This window comes from Bos javanicus, chromosome 23, assembly GCF_032452875.1.
Source record: "Bos javanicus breed banteng chromosome 23, ARS-OSU_banteng_1.0, whole genome shotgun sequence".
NCBI lineage: Eukaryota > Metazoa > Chordata > Mammalia > Artiodactyla > Bovidae > Bos > Bos javanicus.
In genome coordinates this window covers 51,220,738-51,243,252 of record NC_083890.1, presented here as the reverse complement: position 1 = coordinate 51,243,252, position 22,515 = coordinate 51,220,738, and the positions used below count along the sequence as shown (strand labels likewise).

General features: G+C 49.3%; 1 protein-coding gene and 1 long non-coding RNA gene across 4 annotated transcripts in view; one reads left to right on the top strand and one right to left on the bottom strand.

The window, feature by feature from the left end:
* Window positions 1-11,051, bottom strand: part of MYLK4 (myosin light chain kinase family member 4) — a 69,144-nt gene extending 58,093 nt beyond the window's left edge. The window contains exons 1-2 of one of the 3 annotated variants that reach the window (XM_061399002.1): window positions 10,347-11,051; window positions 8,766-9,020 (exon numbers count right to left, since the gene is read on the bottom strand). In XM_061399002.1, the coding sequence (XP_061254986.1) occupies window positions 8,766-8,918 (153 nt within the window). In that variant the 5' untranslated portion in view covers window positions 8,919-9,020; window positions 10,347-11,051. Of the gene's footprint in view, window positions 1-4,670; window positions 4,812-8,765; window positions 9,021-10,346 lie in introns of those variants that run through there. The other 2 variants (XM_061399001.1, XM_061399003.1) reach the window with 2 other exon arrangements.
* Window positions 4,924-8,771, top strand: LOC133236800 (uncharacterized). Its single transcript, XR_009733041.1, has 3 exons — window positions 4,924-4,996; window positions 5,387-5,510; window positions 5,944-8,771. It is a non-coding gene; the product is annotated as an uncharacterized LOC133236800 (long non-coding RNA).
* Window positions 11,052-22,515: the final 11,464 nt, after the last annotated feature.

The following is a 22,515-nucleotide window of genomic DNA, read 5'->3' as shown; positions in this document are numbered from 1 at the left end:
TGTTTCCCTGGCCTGTTCCAGCCTTCCCTTCTCTGGGCACTTTGGGAACACCCCTCGTTAGGGTGGAGGCTGGACGGTCATCATGTTGAGCATCTTCTGAGCCCTCTCCTGAGAACCCAAGGGGCCTGAGAGACTCGGGAGTCTGGGCCTGCACAGGCTCTGAGAGCTTACACCTCCTGCTGCTGCCTCCGTCCTGCCCCTGGTGCCCGAGGGAGCTCCAACCCCTTTCAGATCGGGGAACCATCCTGCAAACCATACAAACGCTGGACTCAAAGATGCCCAGGCTGGACGCGGCCCCGGAACTGACAGGTGCCCTGGGCCAGGCCCGGGCGGAGCGGCCCCTGCCAGTGCCCATTGTCTGCCGGTCAGGTGTCCGCAGTCAACTGTCTGGCGCACCTGCGCGCTGCCAGCGCCAAACAGATCAGAGCTGGGCTTGGAATCGCACGGCTGAAAGGGGACGCGCCATCATACAGCTTCTGCGCTGTTCAGAAGGGAGAGCCATTTCTCTGGGACGCAGAAAAAAAATACATTCATGAATTAAAATCTTGTCTTCATAGTTAATCTCTATACTTAGCCCCACCTTAATTTTAAGCCCCCTGTTCTGTTTTGTTCAGTCGCTCCGTCACGTCTGATTCTTTGTGACCAGATGGACTGCCACACACCAGGCTTCCTTGCCCCTCAGTGTCTACTGGAGCTTGCCCAAGTTCATGTCCATTGAGTCGGTGACGCCATCCACCTAATAGGGCCCACGTGGGGCCTCACTGATAAGATGGCTCATGATGTTGACCTCGCAAACGAAGAATAAAACCACAGTGATCCTTGAGACTGAACAGATTGCCCAAACGACGTTCTCTCACTGGCGCCTACCTTCTAAAGCTGCGAGACCACCAGATTCCAGACCTCCCACTACATGACCATCCCTTCTGAGAATTTTTCACTGGCGGGGTATAAGAAAGACCCCATCAGAAAGGGAGGACACAGGTTCTCCTTAAGGGCCAGTCACCCTCTCGTTTCCCTCTAATAAATTTCCTTTTCTTGCCTGACTGCCCAGCTCGGTTTTTTTCTCTGCACTCTCCGTGTACTGACCATCTCATCAGCTAAGCCCTAAATGGTGCACAAAGCACAGTAACAGGAAGGGTGGCGTCCGTGTTCTCCACTCACGTTTGCAAGGCAAAGCCTACAAGCTGAAGGTCTACTAGACAACCCGGAGACTGGGCTCACACACCCCTCACTGCCAGTCTGCTCTCTGCCTCTTTCTAGAACTTCCTGACACCTGGTCACGGACTGGAGCATCAGCCTGCCTGTCACGACCCCAGCCTTGTTGCTCAGACTCCCAGCTCCCAGCTCGAGGCCTGGGGGGTTGTTTCCAGTGCAGGAGCCTAAAGAACAGGGGAGTCAGGAAGAGGTGGCACCAAAGCCAGAGGCCAGGGTCCAGGACAGGTCAGCCACCCTGAGAGGGGCCTGCGAGACCCAGGGCCTGCCTCACGGCTGCTGGCTGCATCCACATGGGAACTTGGTAGCGAGCTTGCCAAGGGCTGCCTAGCCACTTGTGAAGAAGGCTGCCCTCAGAGAAAGACCTGCAGCAGCTGACCTCCAAGGTCTGTGCTTCCCGGCCCCCTGACCCGGCAACCATCATGGAAATGCCACAGTGACCTGTGCTCCCCGGGACCCCGGGGGGACGAAGCCAGAGCCACGCTCACAGGGCAGCCCTGGGCTGGGTCTGTCGCTTCTGCACCGTCAGTGGACTAACCAGCCCGTGTCTCTCCCTGACCAAAGCTGTAACTGAGGGTGCAGGTCACCCACACACAGCTGGAAATGCCGGGGGTCTATCACCCTGCAGTGGAGAAGGCAGTGGCACCCCACTCCAGTACTCTTGCCTGGAAAACCCCATGGACGGAGGAGCCTGGTAGGCTGCAGTCCATGGGGTAGCTAAGAGTCGAACACAACTGAGCAACTTCACTTTCCACCTTCAGGCATTGGAGAAGGAAATGGCAACCCACTCCAGGGTTCTTGCCTGGAGAATCCCAGGAACTCGGGAGCCTGGTAGGAGGCCGTCTATGGGATGGCACAGAGTCGGACACGACTGAAGCGACTTAGCAGCAGCATCACCCTGCAGAAGGCCCTGGTGTGACAGGAGGCAGAGGATCATGCCCCCGCCTCACCCTCTGAGGCCCTCCTGCCCGGCGGTGCAGCCATCAGGGGTCCCCGCTCCCCGTCCCCGAGTGCACCCCTAGGACACCCCCAGCACCCCACATGCACGCCCGCCTCGGCCCCACTGTCTGCCGGGACCTCAGTGACAGCGGGGAGAACCAGCGAGGGGCGCCAGGTGAACCTGACCTGGCAGTTTCCTATGCATCTGCATTCAGGGGGACACTTTGGGCTTCTTCGCTTGCCACCACTGTCTGCTTATCACTCCCTGTCTTTGTTATCATTGCTATGTTTTGAGCAGAAATTTCAAAATAAAGCCCAAAGTGCCCAACGGCCCAGGCGGAAGACTTGGACACGGCAGCCCGAGGCCAGTGCCCAACGGTGACGTGAAGTCACCTCTTTACTAGAAGCTTGGGGTGACGTGGGGGTTGTAAACTAGAAACCATTTTCAAATTTATTTACGTGTGTTACTGTGTATTTGAAAATCTAGAATAAGCACGTCGAAACTGTGATTCCACTCTGTTCTTGCTTTTGCTAAATATTTTTAACGACTTGATGTGTGAAAATATTATATTAACTAACAGGAGTAAAAGTAATGTGTAGATGTAGCAAAAATCATGAAGGGAGTGTGAGAAAAATTGGTCTGGGAAACCCCGATAGACAAACGTGCTTTTTACAGTCGTCATGTCTTAGGTAAGTGGATCGGGACACAGTTTGGTCAACTGTATCTAGAAATTTCATTATCCATATGCTCATCATTTTCTAACAGAATCACAGGCTTGACTTGCAATGTTTGTAAGTTTTACTACTTTGATTTAACTTTTAGAGAGAGAAAATAAGACCTTTTTTTCCCTATTACACCAAATGACATAAAACAATCACAGTTTCAACGATTCTGAGAACCCAAATGACACGGATATAGACTGGGAGTCTCAGAATCCCACACGAGCAGAGACGTGCTCCCAGGGTGTCGGGAGACCTTCCACGGTTTTACCTCTTCAGTGAAGACTGGCGTCCAGATGGCATTCTCTGACACCCTGGAAAGGGAGTTCCTAAAACTGCTCTTGTAGACACTCTTAAGACAAGAGGTCGCCCACATTTCCAAATAACCATTCACAATGGAAAAGAGAAGAGGGTATATTGTAAAACCTAATTTAAGAGACATTTTCCTTACTGTTAGAAAGTTACAACGACATTTTATAAAAGACACACATCAGAGCACTCCTAATGAGCTCAGCTCCCTGCCGGCCCCTCCTTCGGGACACTCCTGGGGGCCACCGCTCAGAGCCAGGGGAGGGGCCGTTCTTTACCGTGCGTCCCCTATAGACAGAAGTCTATTGCAGGCACAGGCACGTATCAGCCAACTCCCCCGGAGCGTGTGTGCAACAGCCAAACACAGCCGGGCTTGGGCAGCAGTGACAGGAACACTCGTCCTGTCGGCTCCCTGGAGAGGCGCAGGGCCCCGCGGGGACCTGGCTCCTCGAGTTCCGGGCTCTCCGAGCACCACCCAGATGCAGAGCTGGTGGTTTCTTGTTGAATAAGACAGATATCTACATGCCGGCATAGACACATGTCAGCCAACTCCCCGGGAGAGACTTTTAACCATAAATTCACGCATTTTCAATGGGGGCCAAATCCAAAGAGGCAAAAATTACTTCTTTGGGAGAAGTGAAGAAAATCGTACTGTTTCCATGCACAAAGCACAGAACCACCTGCAATACACACACAGGTACAGAGTGCGTCTGGGACAGCACGATTTCAAGGAAGGGGCTTGACTAAGCAGAAAAAAGCCAGAAGTCCCTGCGGTGGGGGAGACGCCGATAAGCAGCTCTGCTGACAACCACTTCCGGTAGGAAAAGCAACTCAGAACACCTCCTAGAGTATTTGCTAAACTGCCTCCTTTATCCTAAAAATAACTCATTCTATGCTAATTGATGAAAGAATTAAATATGTAGGAAGAACTGATTTCCCAGATAAAACACTCTCTCTTGGGAAGCGCTAAAATCTTTAGAATCTGAATTCTTTCTCTTACTTCAAAATTCTCCTGTTTTCCTGACTGAAGCCCATTCTGAGAGCAGCTGTGGCCTCCCAGGAAAGGCAGGGAGGGGCAGAGGTCCCAAGGAAGAGGCAGGGAGGCCGTCTGTGCTCGGGAGCTTGCTCAGAAGAGGCGGCCACTCTTCTGCAGACACTTCTTAGCAAGGGGAAAGGACGCTGTGCTTTGGAGCCACTTTATCTCCCTCAGTTACATAAGAAGTAGAAGAGGACACACTGACATTATTTTTAGCTCTCACAGACAAAAATAGAACGCCAGCTTTCATACACGTCAGGAATGACTGCCTCCAGGTTCCCCGAAAGTTGGTGGAGACTTGGAGATGTTGACAAGGGCTGCATACCTCTCCTGATCCCACCCCTGCAGGGCGGCCTTCCCGGGGGAGGACAAGGCAGGACACGCATTCCGTCTGCCGGGGCGAGCCCGTTCCCCGGCCAGAAACACTCAGCCAGGACAGCGGCCACGTTACTACCTGGGTGTCCTCAAGAGCAGGCGCCTGTCGGTGACCTCCGCGGGTCATCACGGACCGGAGCACACGCCAGAGGACGGGAGACGAGAGAAGGCACAGGCTACCTGCAATCCAAACGCCTTTTCTTCTGAGTGACAAGTCCATCCTGCCCTTCCCGCCCTGACCCTGCACGAGCTCGTTTCCAGGCAGAACTCTGCTCCGGGCAGGAGGCGGTGCTGAGCGGCGGGGTCTGCGGGACCCTGTGGTGACGGTTCCAGTTACACCATCAACGGCTAATCTGCCTCTTTAAAAGGAAAAATATGATGGCCCGGGTGACAGATCGGAAACAGGTGCAGGGTAGAGGGAGGCCGGCTGGCAGCGAGTGACACTGCGGAGAGCACGCTAGTCTCCCGTTCAAGGACGATAGGCACCAGGGAAACGGGGCCGCCGCCAGGGAGCTTTTTCCTGCCACGCGGGCGAGGGGCACGGGGTGGGCGGGAGGGGGCGCACGGCTTCAAACATCACAAACCCTCCGCCCGCAGCTGCGTTATTTTGAGATCCAAGTTATAATCGCGGTGACCACCGCTGATAGTACAATTTCACCGCGGTGAGGCAGGAAGGGCCGCCTGCTATTGAATGCGCTGACTGCCATCGCAACAGGGAGACGCAGGCTTTGTCCCAATCCGCTCTGCCTACTCACATCCTGATCATAAATACTTTGTTTGGTTTGGTCTTCGCAGCATTTGTGTCCAGTGGTTCAGCATTCCGGGAGCTGTGATCCCCCCCACCACCTCCGCACGGTCCCTTCCTCCCTGGGGACCGTGCCTGTTGGGGGAGCAGGGTCTGAGGACCAGAGGACAGGAGGTGAGCACACACAAGCCTGAGCAGAAAAAGCAGGGTGCGTAGAGCCAGTGGGGCAGCAGAGGGGGCAGAAAACCGCAGAGGAGAACGGACTCAGGTTGCTGAGAACAGGAGCTCCTTGGTCTTCCACTGGGAAAAAAGAATGTGTGTGTGTGTGTGTGTGTGTGTGTGTGTGTGTGTGTGTGTGTTTGCGTGTATCAGACAGCAAGTCAGATCTGAGGGAAATACAGCATGGTGGTTATTTATACGGGTAACAGAACAACAGAAGAGGAAACGCTGGATCTGACTGTGTGAAATTCTGCTAATCACAGTTATGAGAGTCGTTACCACTCCGAGTTAACGACGCACACGGTAGCTATTAGACCATGACTCACACGTGCCACGTCCCTCATTTAAGTTTCACTTTGTTTCAACACCGTATTGTGTGGCTTTCCAGCTGGTTTATCGGAGTCTATCTGCTCTGTGCTAAGTCGCTTCAGTCACATCTAACTCTGCGACCCCATGGATCATGGCCCTCCAGCCTCCTCTGTCCATGGAATTCTCCAGGCGAGAATACTGGAGTGCGTTCAGGGAGCCACTCCAGAGCTGTGGCCACCCACAGGAGAGCTGCGCCCTCCACCAGGGAATCTCCCGACCCAGAGCCTGAACCCGCATCTCTTCCGTCTCCTGCAGGCTCTTTACCACCAGTGCCGCCTGGGAAGCCCAGTGTATCCGCCACAAGCTTTTAGAATTCTACACTTCTTATATTCTATGTAGAATATAAGAGAATATAAGAAAAGCCTTTCAAAAACAATCAGAAGGGAGGTTGGAAAGCACAAGGAACAAAACACAGCACAAAAGTAGAAAATGTGGTGTCCTATCAATTCAAAAAAAAATCAGAGGAAGAGAGGAAGAGAGGCAAAAGTAAAGCCAGAAGAGGCAAAATGAGTGACGGAGAAACCTGGTTAGGAGCAGGAAAAGAATCTGAGCTACGCTGAACTGTGTCGAAGGATGTAAGTTGTGGAACGCGCAGTTTGTTCTCTTCAGGCGAGAAAAGACTCTTCTAGAAAGAGCTTGTGCTTCAGGCCTTCCGAGCAGTGTGCCTGTCACCAGAGCGCCTGCAATGCAGAGTAAATTCTCCTCAGGGCAGCGCAGTGAGGGTTCCTGCTATGATTAGCTGTGCTAATCTTCCTAAAGAGAGAAGGGATGAAGAGACAGAGGAGAGGTGGAGAGAGTCATGGTGGGCATGTTGTTATGGTCCCTGGAGAGAAAGGCCCGGGATTGTGAAGATTTCCCGTGGCCCCAGCAGGAGATGGAGACGTGTCAGCCCAGCTCCGTCTGCATTCCTGACGACATCCGAGCCGCTGGAAGGCCCTCTCCTCCCAGCCCTGCCAAGGCCTGCTGGCCGCCCGGGCACCCGCTCACCGGGCCAGCGAGGGCCCCGGGCCTGTGGCCTTGGCAGACACAGCAAGGAGAAGGGCTCTGTGCCTCCCGTCCAGGCCCGTCCGTCCCCCGCAGGGCGAGGGAGACACAGGGAGATTGACTGCCGACACCTCTGGGCCCTGAGCCACTCGGCGAGAAACTGAATGGGACACGCGGCGGTTCCTCCCCACCTTCCGCGCGGCCGTGACCGCCGGGCGCAGGCACCGCCAGACATCAGACCCGTCACACAGGACCTTCTGTCAGGACCGCAGGGCCAGCATCCTCAGGCGTTCCCTCAGAAGTGTCCTAAAGCGTTTCACTTCCCACTCACTCGATTTCTCTGGAGCAGATCATCACCAAAACTCCCTGAAAATCTTCGTGTTTCCACCTAGCACCATCTTGCCTGCTTACAAAACTTGTATCACAGAACTTGGCGATAAAGCATCCTGGAAACCTAATCAAACTCATAAAAACTATACAAATCATTTTTTTTAAACTTTACATAATTGTATTAGTTTTGCCAAATATCAAAATAAAATAAAATTAAAAAAAAAAAAAGAACTTTGAAAAAAAAAAAACTATACAAATCATTGGTTGTTTCAAAGTTAGCCTATAAGAATACTTTGTCCCCCTGTTCCACAGAAATTAATGAACAGAAAAGGAAACCCTTCTGATTATTCATTTGCATCACAAGCAGCCCGAATGAGGAAGTCCTCGGATCTGACTTCAGTTTTGCCGAGGAAGTGTCTTCTTGGTGTATGCGGGACAAGATGTTAGCCCACAGGGGAAGGGCAGTCTCCAAACACCACTCTCAGCCCGACTCGTTCCCCCTAGCCAGCAAGGTCTATCTCTCTGTACTCACAGGGAAAAGACTCCTCCCCTCTTCATACCTAACAGCTGTGCTCCACCATCTGTTGTACCATTAGAAATGCCCTTCCTACCTGGACAGGGTTTTTCGGAACAGAAGCTGGACGAAGAGGAAAGTGAAAGTAAAGTCGCTCAGTCATGTCCGACTCTTTGCGACCCCTTGGCCTGCAGCCTCCCAGGCTCCTCTGTCAGTGGTATTCTCCAGGCAAGAACCCTGGAGTGGGTCGCCATGCCCTCCCCCAGGGGATCTTCCCGACCCAGGGGAATGCAGGGCACACTTAAACAGGCCTGTTTGTTCTGCAAACGTTCTCGGAGCCTGTTTGGTACCATGAGCAGGAGAGCAGGCGAGGTGGGTGACATGGGGTCCCGACCTTGAGGAGGGCGTCGGGCAGGGTGACAAACAAGTTCCAGGTGAGGCCCCCTCCAGGCGGGAGGGAGGGGGAGGGGACCCAGGGGGCCGAGCAGGGGACAGAGCCCGCCGGTCCACTCCCGAGGACACCCCTCACCGTGACGGAGCCGGTGCTGGGTGCTTGGCACACAGGGCATCCACTGCTCAGAGCGGCAGCCCCCACGCTCGGCGAGGGACCTCCCAAAGAGCTGGCTGCCAGGACGGGGCCTGCCCGCCAGCCTGTCGCCAGCGGCCACTGTCGACAGCCCTGACCCCTACTCCGTGGGGACCTCGGGGTCCTGAGGGAACTGGAAACGTCTGCAGAGCAGCTGTGGCCTTCACGTGCTTCTCCAGATTGCATGCCCAAACCAGCCCTCCTAAGAAACTGCGCTTCCACACGACCCTCGTGACCCACCATGGTGGCACCCACAGGGAGAGCTGCACATTCAAAGGCCTCCCAGTGGCAACCGCACCCACCTGGAGGCACACCTCCAGGGAACGAAGCGCGGGTTTGCCTGTTCCTAGAGCTTCCTTAATTCTACACCAGTGATGACACACAGAATCTGAAAACCGTCCGACAGATGGGGACGGGCGTGGCCTACCTGGTTCTTTCCAGATCTCGAATCTTGTTCACCAGAACTTTCTTCCAGAAAGCACTTCTCCACCTCCTCCATGCACTGGAAAAAGGCCATCTTCTCCAGCTGGTCGCTGCAGTAACACGCGTTGATTCCTTCCAGCCTCTTCACTGTTAGCATCTTGGTGGTGAGTCCAAGGAAGTTCGTGTCTGGAGCGTGGTCTCTGCCCCCTCGGTCTCTGATTTGTGAATGAGGACACAGTCATCACGACTCTTCTCTCCACTGCAAGGGGGAGAGACAGAGCTCCCATCACCCAGACACACGTTTGACTCTTTGGGAAAATGTATAGCGGGAAGTTTGAGGTTGCTTCTATCTTAACTAGAGAAAGGGCCCCACATGAGGAAGAGAAATGCAAATATTAACTTGAGTTTCACACGTTGGAACTTTGAAAGGAAAAAGCTTTCTCTCCCTTCTTTTTCCTACAAAAGCAAATACTGAGAAGCAACTTGAGCGTCACGGGGCGGCTGATGGCCCCCTCACTGCCTCAGAGAAGATCTAGGCTAAGCGTCCGGTTTAAGGAGACAGTCTCTTCGGGTTTAACTGGCTTGCTGGCCTTGCCCCTCTGGCCCTGACAAGGACATGGGAAGGGCACGCTGCGTGAGGAATGGGCCCCCGGCCTCCCCTGGGGATTCTGCCCCCTCGGGGGAGTGGTCTCACCAAGTGCGCCATTTTCAGAGCCTTTTGCTGCCTACGTCTTAAAATGTTTATTTTTAAAAGAATTTGGCTTCCTAACAGTCCTCTCACATAGGCAAGATTCCCAGACACCCTTCTCTGCGTCATTAGCAGCTGAGCACAGAAGATTTCACACCCTACATACACTTACACTTCACTGAAGATATCACACACTAGATACACTTACAAGTGTTACAACTAGTAACACTTACACTATTACTTACAAACGAAGTAATAGGCTCATTACTGCTCCGATACTAAAGCCCCACAAGGGTGTCTGTATCCACGCATCTCCTGACCATTTCGGGGAGCTGATGCAAATTTGTGGCTGGTTCCCTCCGGAGGCCCCCTGTTGGAGATTTTCTGGAAATTGCTTCTTCCTGCTTTTTCTCAATTTGAAATCCTCTGTAATTATCCCCACAAAACTTCATCTTTCATTTTCTCAACTCCTTTAGTATAATAAAATGATACTTTGAAATTCTAAATTATTTAAAATCCAATGCTCTACATAATTCTACTCAACCGTAGAAAGACCATAAACTTATTCACACTAAAATGTGAACAGGATCAACCAGAGCTCTGTGAAATATACTACAGACCATCATTAGTGTTCTTACAAGTTGCCCTGAAAAAATCTATTATAATAAGAATTTCACAGCTACGTCTAAGACAAACTATAATTAAAATCTAATACATCATTGTAGAAGGTGCTCAAATTGGCTCAGGAAGCCACATAAAAATTAGCACATTAAAACAAAAGTTTGGGTCCAAGATACAAAAATTTTGCAGAGAACTATTAAACATTAAGTTCTGCCTGGAGTTTGATAAAACTTGCTATGTAAGACAACATAGAAAGAAAGAAAATAGAGTTATTACCATTTATAAGAGGACATGCTGGGGTCCAGACCACTCCAAGCGTCGAGCACAAGTTCCAGCAGATAAAGGGGAGTTTGCAGAGTTCAGAAAGACTACTCAACCCCCTGGTAAAGGTCTTGCCTTGCGATCAGAGCAAGTCTTCTGAAAAGACAAGTGTCCACTCCGGGAGGAAGTAGCCTCTCTCTCGAATGCCACTTTGAGCCCCTGTTTAAACTCAGATGGTCCTTGATCTCATGTTGCTCAGCTGTTGCCTTCTTAGTCAGATGGGGAAGAATATTAATTTTAGACACCAGGCTTTTCAAAGCCGATGGCTCCATTTCAGAGGTCAGGTAAGGAGAGGACGCACCACAACGGTGGATGAAATATCACCTTCACCTTCTTGTCGCGTCACGGTGGCAGCAGCCTCAGGACGACAGAGCTGCGTTTGTCTTTGCCATCTCACGCCCCGCTCTGCTGCCCTTTTCGGTCTTGGCATCTCGAGCACGTTCCCAGATGGAGGGTTCAAGCGTGGGAAGCCCACCTTTTTGGCCCACCCTACACTTTGAACACATCCCACTACAATAGGAGAGAGCTTCTGCCAGCAAAAGCACCGGACAGTTTTAAGCTTCTCAGTGCTTAAGATTATTTGCAACATCTCCAGCTATTTACAGCTCCAGGGAAAGTTCAAAGGCACAGGCGTGCGGGGGAGTTACAAAGAACAGGAGTGAGGTTTCACAAACTCTCCCTGCAAACAACACTCTGCCTCTCCCCGTCTTCAGCCAAGAAAAGGGAATCCAGTGCCAACAAACCACCTGCCTGCTCCCAACAGCAGGGGATTCCTAGACTTACTGAAGTTGCGTAAAACCTCGATTCCCCAAAAAATAAAACTGATACCGGTGATCCTACAATCCTTCCATTTTCGTCTTTCAGAGCCTTTGCCGACCCCCCTCTCTCCACCCCAACCCATCTCTAGTGGCCTCTTGCTTTTCAAAGATTTAAGTTCTTATCTTTAATTCAGATCCGTGTTTTCCATATTAAATAAGAATACATTTTCATTTTGAATAGAATATAAAAATTATATAAAATCTTTTAAAAAGCCAAACTTTGGATATTTCTCTAGGACCAGAGAACTTTGCTCTTCAGGCAGAGTAACTTCACAATATTATGTGTTTGTGAAAGATAGATTACGTGACAGAATAGAAAAGACTGAACTGACTTGAGGTTATCAGTTTCCTCAGAGTAATTAAACTGTGAAGTACGGATAAGGTGACAAATCCCCACACCCAGAGAAAGCCAGGTGAGTGGCCTTCGGCTAATTTGATGGCATTCTCTCCCTGGTGACTCAGATGGTAAAGAATCTGTCTGCATTGCAGGATACCTAGGTTTGATCCCTGCGTCAGGAAGATCCCCTGGAGGAGGGCATGGCAACCCACTCCAGTGTTCTTGCCCTGGAGATCCCACGGACAGAAGAGCCTGGCAGGCTGCAAAGAGTCGCACATGACTTAGTGACTAAACAACAGCAAAAACAAATACTTTATTCAGGCTTCATGAGTTCCTCCCTGATGTTCCTATTCCACGTTGGAATCTTACCCAGGACTTTATACTCATTTAGATCCACCGGGATTTACGATGGATTGGATGTGAGGAGTGAAAGGAAGCCGGAAGGCAAGGATGACTCTCCACGTTTTTTCCTGAGCATGTGGAGGAGGGAGCTGAGGTTTGTGGTGATGGAGATGTGACTTTGGGGGGAGTCAGGCCCTCCGTGTTTGACAGGCCTGTTAGATATCTGAATTGCATAGGTTGTGAGACAGAAACCTGGACTTCAGGGGAGAGGTCCCGGTCGCAGACATGAAGTTATCACAGGCAGACAGTTTCATGCACAATATGTATTCAATACACATCTGTTGATTGATCACTAGTTCAGTTCAGTTGCTCAGTTGTGTCCGGCTCTTTGCGACCCCATGAACCGCAGCACACCAGGCCTCCCTGTCCATCACCAGCTCCTGGAGTCTACTCTAACTCATGTCCATTGAGTCAGTGATGCCATCCAACCATCTCATCCTCTGTCATCCCCTTCTCCTCCTGCCCTCAATCTTTCCCAACATCAGGATCTTTTCAAATGAGTCAGCTCTTCACATCAGGTGACCAAAATACCAGAGTTCACTAGAGAGAAGGTTTTTAACTGTGCCTCACTGTCCTAGTAATGGCACCGCACTCCAGCACTCTTGCCTGGAAAATCCCATGGGCAGAGGAGCCTGGTGGGCTGCAGTCCATGGGGTCTCGAAGAGTCGGACACGACTGAGTGACTTCACTTTCACTTTTCACTTTCATGCATTGGAGAAGGAAATGGCAACCCACTCCAGTGTTCTTGCCTGAAGAATCCCAGGAACAGAGGAGCCTAGTGGGCTGCCATCTATGAGGTTGCACAGAGTCGGACATGACTGAAGCGACTTAGCAGCAGCAGCAGCAACTGACCTAAAGGAAAAGTCAACTGAAAGGACTGCTCTCAGGCTGCTTGTCTTCTGAAGTTAAGCAGCAGCAGCGCCGAGCACAAGCAGCCTGGCACGATGCTGACCACCAAGAAAAACAGGCAGAGCAGGCACACCCGCTGGGGCCTCCCCACCTCACCCCCCCAAAGTCCACGGAGCCGAGCGTCTCTACAGATGGCACGAGTGGAAAACCTCACAGGAGAGGTAGAAACAGCTCCAGACATTTCCCCTGGATTTGCCTCTTATTTTGGAGCCACAAATCTTTTATAGAAATACTAATCTAAGGTAAAGAATCCTCCTGCAACGTGGGAGATCTGGGTTCAATCCCTGGGTCGGGAAGATCCCCTGGAGAAGGAATGGAAACCCACTCCAGTATTCTTGCCTGGAGAATTCCATGGACAGAGGAGCCTGGCAGGCTACAGTCCATGGGGTCACAAAAGAGTCAGACACGACTGAGCAGCTAACACTTTCACTTTCTTCAACCTTAGAAAACGTCATTCCACAGAGCCATAGAAATTGCGATTGCTTTCAGTGGACATTGACCAGCAAGAGAGTGTGCCGTCATGGGAGCGGGCGAGGCAGGCATCGCCAGAGACTCTGTGTGCTGGCTGGTGCAAAGACAGCCTGGGCAGTGCTGGTAGCTCCTGCGCCTGCTCGGCATCCTGAGGCCCCAGAACAGCAAGGCTCTTGCATGTGTACACACAGGAGTGCAGCCATCTTCATAAATATCAAAATGCAAAGAAAGGCCCCCCGCGATCTACACAGCTATTAAACTTTCCTTTCAAAAAGCATCATTGACTATGATCCAGGAAAGCAAAAATTGATACACTGTACTCACCAAAATTCAAAATTTGCTCCTCAAAAGACACCATTGGAAAATGGAAAAACAAGCTCCAGACTTGGAGAAAATACTGTGAAACCATATATTTGATAAAAGACTCATATCCTGACACAGGCTCTTACAAATCAACAATATGAAGACAACCCAATTCTAAAAATGGACAAGAGATTTGAAGGACATCTTATAAAAGAAAATATATAATAGTTAATACACACACACAAATGCTCAAAAATCTGTCATTAGAGGGATGCAAATTAAAATCACAAAGAAATAACATTTCATACCCACTTGTAGAGCTATAATAAAAAGACAGATGCAGGAAGACGTTGGTGAGGATGTGGGATAACTGGAGCCCTCAACACCCATGTTGGAGGAAATGCAAAATGATTCAGGTCTTAGGAAGTAGGTTGGCAGTTTGTTAAAGTTATTCTCCATCTGACCTAACAATTCTTCTCCCAGGCATCTACCCAAGAGAAATGAAAACACGTGAACACACAAAGCCTTGCATGCAAATGTTCAGCAGTGTCATTCACAGCAGCCAAAAACTAGAAACAGTCCAGTGTCCAGCAGCGGATTCAGTGAATGGAGAAAAGTACTCCATGTAGCCATTCAAATGCAATACTACTCAACAGTAGAAGTGAATGCAGCACTAACCCTGGCTACACTGTGCTAAGTGAAGAGAGTCAGAAAGACAGACTGAAACTTCCCTTTTGTATGAAATGTCCAGAAAAGGCAAATCTGTAGACACAGGAAGCAGATTCGAGTTGCCTCGGGCTGAGAGTAGGAACAAGGATGAACTGTAAGCAAAATCTACTCAGGTGACGGAAACGTTCAAAAAACATTTTGAACAATTCAGTGTGTTTCCTAACACGTAGTTCAATTGTCCACTGATGATGGGTGAAATGTAGGGTGCGCAAATTATACTTCAAAAAAGTAATTTAGAAAGTAGAAAACCCAATAATATAAATAATGAAAGGGAAACTTGTTAAGAGGAAAAAAAGAGCCACTCAACAGTTGGTGGCCGGCTGTTCCAGGTGACCTAGGCTGGACCCGAGGAGTCATAAATCACACCCTGCGCTTGCCAGGCCATCTCGGGCCAGAGAAAGGAAGAGCGAACGGTGGGTGGGAAAGAGCCAAGATCTCACTCTTCTCTCCTGGAAGGAATGTCGCATGGTGTAGGGTTGCATAATTAGTAGAAAATTAACAGAAATTTAAAGCTAATTTGTATCTCTTACTTTCTACTTGGGGAGAGGACGCTTTGAGCCGGGAGGACAGTGATGTGATGGAACATTCGGACTTGTTTACAACCCTGCTGATATTAGACCCTTAAAATGTCCAGGTGACAGTGAGTAAGTAGCTAAATTTCATGTAATAAAAAATGAAAATAGGAGGATTGAAAAAAACTAGATAAAAATACATCTAGGGCCCTTTAAAAATTGGTCTCCTCAGAAGTACCAAATAATGTTCCAGTTCATTACTTCTATAAAGGTTGTACAACTCGTCCACATAATTATATCTTTTTTTAACTTTCTTGTAAAATGTAAATACAAGTCATGGAGTTAATCTACTGCTTAGAAAACATATATGATATTCAACAGGAGCCAAGTACATGGCTCAATACCATTCATAATTCAGAAATACGTTTCTGAAGCTCATAGCACTTTGGTATAATTTTCGTTAGAAATGTTCCATTCCTTCCGACTTATATTTTTAGAACCTACCACCTACAGAGGATTTGCGTGAATAGTACAGTGAATATCCATACACCCTGCATGTGGATTCACCAAGGTTTTTATTTTCAATGTTTGCCATCTCTCTCTTTTCTGAGTTACAGACCTCATGAAGCTTTACCCCGAATACATTATCATATGTCTCCTGAGATAAGAGACAGGATCCAACCAAAAATCACACAGCACGTTTTGTTGACATGTCTTTTCAGTCTCCTTTTTATCTTTTCAGAGAACAAAAACCAAGGTTTTTTTTTAACCTTTCATGACATTGATATTTTTTATATTTTTAACTCTAGACCAGTTTCTTCGTAAAATGTCTCTCAATTTGAATTGCTGGATCTTTCCTCATAGTTTGAACCAGGTAAACCACGGGGCATGAAAACCACGTCACTGATGGCACGTCTTTCTCAGAATGTCTCAACAGGTGGTACGTGATGAGGCTTGCACCGTGAGTAATCATATAATTTGGTGATCTGATTTAGGAAGTGTCTGCTAGATTTCTCCATAATAAAATTATCCTTTTCCTTTTGCAATTAATAGGCAACTTGTGAGATTTTATGGGTATCCCATTCCACAACAATCTATCACTCTGTGACTTAAGTATCCTTTCTTGCATGAATCGGCTATCACCACACTGACTGTGAAGTGATTTCTGAATTCCATCATTTTCTACGCTTGTTAACTGATATTCTTCATTAAGAAGCTTTCCATCCCCATCCTCATACCCTTCCTTTCAGGATCATTTCTGAACATAAAACACATGCCCTGTGCTATTCATTCTGATGCTCAAATTGTCCCGGATTTGGTCAAAATACTTTTGACATACCCCTGCTGTTCTAGGGGGGCACTTCCTGACTTTCTGGCAGAAAGAGACGCCGAAGCTCCCCATGTCCTTTTCCTGCTCTTCTAGAATCTGCCATTTCTCAGAGCAGCCCTGGTTCGTTTCAGGGAAGAAGGGCATTTAGAAACCAAGACCAAGGCAAGAGGGCTCTTAGCTACTGGACTGTCCGGTCCTCTTCCGTGGACGGAGCTGGAAGCATAACTTTCTTGAGCTGTGAGTTCATCCTTATAGTTCTCTAATCCCAACCCAACCCCGCAGGATTCTCTCTGCCTCGTGCCCCTCGTTCTGCCTCGTTCCACAAGAACATCTCCTCCCGTTGATTCTTTAAGCCTAAGAAGGAAAGAACAAAATAAAACACTTGCTGTGAGGTAGCATTCACGCTTCTGTTGAGTCCATTCTAAACAACTGGGAAAAGTGAGAGTGTTCAGGTCCAAATGTTAGAGACTCTGTTGCACAGCATGAATCATCATCTTTTCCAGCTGGAATTTGAGGAAGGGTATATTTACGTTTCCATTCTTGAGGATGCTTTTCTACCTTCTAAATTAGAAGTGAATTTTAAGAGCTAGAAGGAGCTCATGACAGGAACGAGGCATGAAATTACAGAAGTGCAAAGCCCAAGCCATGCTCTTCTGACCAAACGTTGGCCTGCTTTTCCCGAGGGTAAGGTTGAGGAGAGAAACTTTCCACGGGAGAACTTTGCAGCCGAGAGGGTGATGGTGGCTGGCGGGGAGCTGGGTGAAGATGCCCACATGCTCAGGGGTGTGTTATTTCTTATCAAGGGTAACAGTTGTATCTTTAGGGAGAAAATAAATCTGGCTACTATGTAATGGTTCATAATAGGTTTTTAGGTTTTATCCCACATATTCAAAAGTATTGGCGTTTCTTGGTGCATGAGGACCGTGGCAGCTGGTAGAACGGTAAAAGGGCTTTACGAGTCCCAGCTGTCATGCGGGAAACGTTCTGAGCGCGCACGAAGCCTGGGGGCGCAAAGCAGCACACCCCTGCACTTCTGGTCGGAGTGGGAATTGCTCTCCTCTTGGGGGAAGGCCATTCTGCCACGCTCTGTGACCCACAATTGCACTTCTAGGACTTTTGCCCCAAAGGAAATAGAACTGCAAAATAATATCTTTGAAGTTATCGATGATGACATTATTTATTATATTTAAAACACTGAGATAGAACATAAGTACAAGCTGGTTATCCTTCCATGAGAAAGAACATTATGTTTCTATTAAGTCACGCATAGAAGAATATTTAACAGTGCCAGAAAAAATGAGTGTGATAGTTAGGGGCAGTGGTTGTGGGGCTGGATTTGCCTCCTGCTCAGCATTGCCGGGGCTCCTGCCCTCTGGGTGCCAGCTTCATGAAGGGGGAGCGAGGACTATCAGGCCCCTCTGCTTGAGGGTGAGCCCTCCACTCGGGTAGACCCTGGGCGCATGACGGACGCTCTCAGAATTGGCAGAATTGGTAAAAGCGCTCGGGGCAGAAGGACCTCTTGTGCTCAGGTCCTTCTGCTCTGTCTGGATTTGCATTTCCCTCGGATTGTTCCCAGATAGTTCCTATTTTCATGCTTCCCTGATGGCTCAGTGGTAAAGAATCCACCGGCCAATGCAGGAGATGTGGGTTCAATCCCTGGGTCGGGAAGATCCCGGGGAGGAAATGGCAGCCCACTCCAGTATTCTTGCCTGGAGAATCCCATGGACAGAGGAGCCTGGAGGGCCACAGTCCATGGTGGTGCAGAGAGTCGGACACGACTTAGCAACTAAAACAGCAAGCTCCTGTTGTATCAGGTCTCTGGTACTTTTAAGAAGATTTGTAAGCCATTCTATTCAGCATTATTACTTGTTTTCAGCAGTTGCCTGTACTGGTCTATCTGAATTTCCCAGCTGCCGTTACTGGAAATGGAAACCCCTTGAATTTTTTTTTTAATTGAGGAGAAATTTGTTAACAGTGCTTGGTTCCTGGTTAGACCACATCCCAACCCGCACACGTAACATTCCTGTTTTGCCCCTTTCAGTCAATTCCTGTCTCAACGACACTGACTTCTAACACCCGGCTTCCCTAGACTTGCCTGCTCTTGAACTTGCGAGGGGCTCACTGCCTGTGCCCTCTGCGCTGGTTTCGTCCCCTCAGCATGGCGTTTGTGGGAACCCCGTGTGCTTTTGCAGCCCCTCCTTTTCTAGTTCACTGTAGCATTTCACAGGACGAAGGACCACGGTCTGTCTGTCCATCACCTGCGGATTTACAGCGTATCCCGGTCTTTACTTGTTTGTTTTGCTATTGCAAATAAAGCTTGTATAAACACTCTTCTACAAGACATTTTACACATATGTTATCTTTTCCGTGGAGTAAATACCTCAGAGTGCAACTGATGTGTCGCAGAGCAGACGCGCGTTTGGTTTTGTAAGAAATCGGCAAGCTTTTCTAAGAGCCCATTTTAGGCTTCCCACGGCGTCCCGCCAGCAGCCTGTGGGCATTGTGGCCGCTCTGCATCCCTGCCAGCGTGTGGCACTGACGGCTCTGTGAACTGCAGTCATCCTCACGGGCAGGAAACAGGATTTTGCGGGGGGTTAATCAACCTTATATAAATTACATAAACAATCTGCACCCATTTTAAAGGTACAGGGTGATGAGGATTTTTATTTTTTGATTGTGCTGGGTCTTCCTTGCTGCACAAGGGCTCTCTCTAGTTACAGCGAGCAGGGGCTACTCTCTAGTCGTGCTGCACAGGCAGTGACTTCCTTTGCTGCAGAGCACGGGCTCTAGGCGTGCGCGCTTCCGGGGGTGCAGCTCGTGGGCTCAGTGGTTGCAGCTCCCAGGCTCTAGAGCACAGGCTCAGCAGCTGTGGGGCACGGGCTGAGTTGCTCTGCGGCAAGTGCCATATTCCCAGACCAGGCATCAGACCCGTGTCTCCTGCATTGGCAGGCAGATTCTTTACCACTGAGCCACCAGGGATGCCCTGGTGAGTTTTGACATCTCCTCAATCAATATATTCCACGTCTCTGTGCTGCTGTGCTTGGTCGCTCAGTTGCGTCTGACACTTTGCCACCCCACGGACTGTAGCCCGCCAAGCAAGAACACTGGAGTGGGTAGCCTTTCCCTCCTGCAGGGGATCCTCCCAACCCAGGGATCGAACCCAGGACTCCCGCATTGCAGACAGACTCTTAACCATTTGAACCACCAGGGAAGCTCATGAATACTGGAATGGGTACTCCATCCCTTCTCCGGGGGATCTTCCTGACCCAGGAATCAAATTGGGGTCTCCTGCATTGCAGGTGGATTCTTTACCAGCTGGGCAACCAGGGAAGCCCACCACATTTCTATCACTACCCAAAAGGCCAGGGCCTGAGGCAGTTTTTGGCTAGTGAAGAAACGTGGTAGCCAAGAGACCCCGCGAGCCCTGGCCACCGATAAGCCCCATCCCTTCACACACTGCTGCAATTTCTAGACCACAGATGAGCTCTGCCTGGTCTACATTTTCACATGATTGGAGTCCTTATATATACACACACACACACTGTTTCACATCTGGCTTATTTTACTCAGCACAATGTTTCTAAGACTTGTCCGTCTTGCTGTGTATGCAGGTACGTTTATTTTTTTACTAAGTAGAATTCCATTGTGTGAATAAACCACACTCTGTGTTTTCCATCCCACTGTTGCCGGGCCTCTGCGGTGTCTCCAGTCCGAGGTGGTTATGACCGAGGCTGTGCTAACCGTCTGTGTCCAGCCGGTTTTCTGGACACATCAGGAGCATGTTTTCTTCTCTCCTGGGTAAACCCTCTGGGAGCAGAATTACTGGATTATGTGGCAAGGGCATGTTTGCCCTTTTAAGAGACCTGCCACGTGATTTTCCAAAATGATTTTACCCTTGTATGTTCGCACAAGCAACGCTTGAGTTCCAACTGTGTTTTGTTTTCAACAGTGTGTAATGTGGCCAATCTTTTCAGTTTTCAGTCATTCTAGAGAGAGTGTGGTTTGATCCCTGGGTCAGGAAGATCCCCTGCAGAGGGCATGGCAACCCACTCCAGTGTTCTTGCCTGGGGACTCCCATTGACAGAGGAGCCTGGTGAGCCACAGTCCATGGGGTCACACAGAGTCAGAAATACTGAAGCGACTTCGCACGGCAGACGGCCTGTAGCGTTTCACTGCAGCTTTAACGTGCCTTTCACTGTGGACGTTTCCCCTGCTTTTCTATCCATCTACCTTCTTTTGTGAAGCATTCTTTTATACCTTTCGTGCATTTAAAAACGGGTATTTTGTCTTATTGTTGAGTTACAATAATTTTCTTTATATACTCTGGAAATAAGTCCAGTGCAGACATATGTATTACAAATATTTTCTCTCAGGCTATGGCTTATGTTTTCATTTTCCCACAGATGTCTTTTGAAAAGCAGATGCTTTAAAATTTAATTAAGTTCAATATATACATATATATATATATACACTCATATATATATTTTTTAATGAGCAGTGCTGTTTATGCCATCACTAACAAACTTTCACATACTCCAAAGCCATGAGGATATTCTTCCATGTTTCCCTGTAGAAGCTTCATACTTCTAGCTTTCACATGTGGGCCTGTGGTCCATCTTGAATTAATTTTTGCCTGCGGTGGAAGTAGAAGCCAAGGATCATTTTTTTCTCTGTCATTTACTCACTTTTGATGGGATCATTTATTGAACTTCATAGTAATTTTAATGCCTTCTTAACAATGTCTCTGAGATCCTCCTTTACACGTGCCTCATTTTACCAACCAGTCACTTAGCAGCTCCCTGTGAACCCCCTACTTATTAATATTTCTGGAAATCCTCCAAGGGTCACTGAAATGTGCTGCCAGCTGCTCTGTGGACTGCAGCCCTCCTGCCCCGCTGGGTGAAGGCCACTGTCAAGACCCTCCTGGAAGAACCCTGGGCACTGGCAGTGCTGCTAGGGCCATGGTGGGAGCATCAGGGTCCAAATGGGAAGCCCACCACGCCCCAGGCCAAGGCAGAGCAGGGAGGGGGGAGGCCTCCTTCCACCGCGGTACAGCTGGTCCTCCAACCCAGATTCGTGGTCAGAACACCCATCATCTCCTGAACCATCCTGGTCTTCTTCCTGTAGGGTTTCAAATTCAGTTCAAAAGACAGGAAGGAAACAGACATCACGGCTCACCCTCCACATTCTATTCTCCCTTCAGTTAAAAACCCAGCTCTCCCCAGAGCCAGCCAGTCTTTCTTGCCAGCTGCAGTTCTCCACTGCTCCCAGGAGACCATCTCATGCCCACCTCCAAACACTGCCCTTTTTCTTCATGGAAGGGTTCTCTGAAAGTCTGCCTCTAATCTTTCCATGACTAAAAGCCCCACTTGGGTGGTCTTTCTGGAAGAAACAGTGCTCCTGATGTGAACCTGGGGCAGAGGGTCAAGCCCGCCCTTGATGCCTGCCTGATGGCTTTCACTCACGGTTCTGTTCAGACACACCCAGCGCACCACAGGCCGGGCTCAGGGCCTGCACGGGCCTGTGTCACGGAAGTCGAGGGCAGGAGTGGAAACGGACACGCAGGGGGCAGTTACAGCACCACGGGGTGTCTGCTAGAAGGGACGGCAAGGCACCAGACCAGCCTGGGGGGTCAAGGACGATCAATGAACCGGAGAGTAAATAGGAACCAAGACACAGCTGTTCTCTGTTTGACTGGAAGTTTTACAAAATCAGGGATTGAAGTAGGATTTTTGCCTCTGTCAATTCACCCTTCACTTTATGGGGTAAAGTGATTTGCTTTCTCCAACAATGTAATAATAACTAGTACTGACCAGTGCAATTCAGAAAGAAAAAGAATAAATGCTTTGGAAATAAAGAGGCACGGTATTGTTCTGACACCAAGTAGGCATCATCCTACAGTTCAATTCTCTTGACACCAGTGCTTTATCAGAACCCATAGGTCAGGGCAGAGCGCCCCACAAGAATGGCCCATTTCAGACTCCAGGCTCAGGGGCCAGCACTCCCAGGACTGGCTGCAAATGCAGGGCCCTGCCCTCCCCGGAGATGGCTGGCCCACAGTTCCAACCTCGAACTGTGTGGCTGGCCTTTCTGGTGACCAGCCCCCGTCCTGAAGCTCTCCTGGGACCCGCCAGGAGTCACCGCATTGGCTCTCCTGTCACTCAGGAAATTCCAAGGATTTTTGAAGCTCAGTGCCAGAAACTGATTTCAAAGTTCAGACATATTCTTTTTGTATCACAAGTATCAACTGAAAATCACTTTAAACTAATAAAAGCCAAATATGAAATAATAAAAGTCAAGGCCCTTCTTTTAT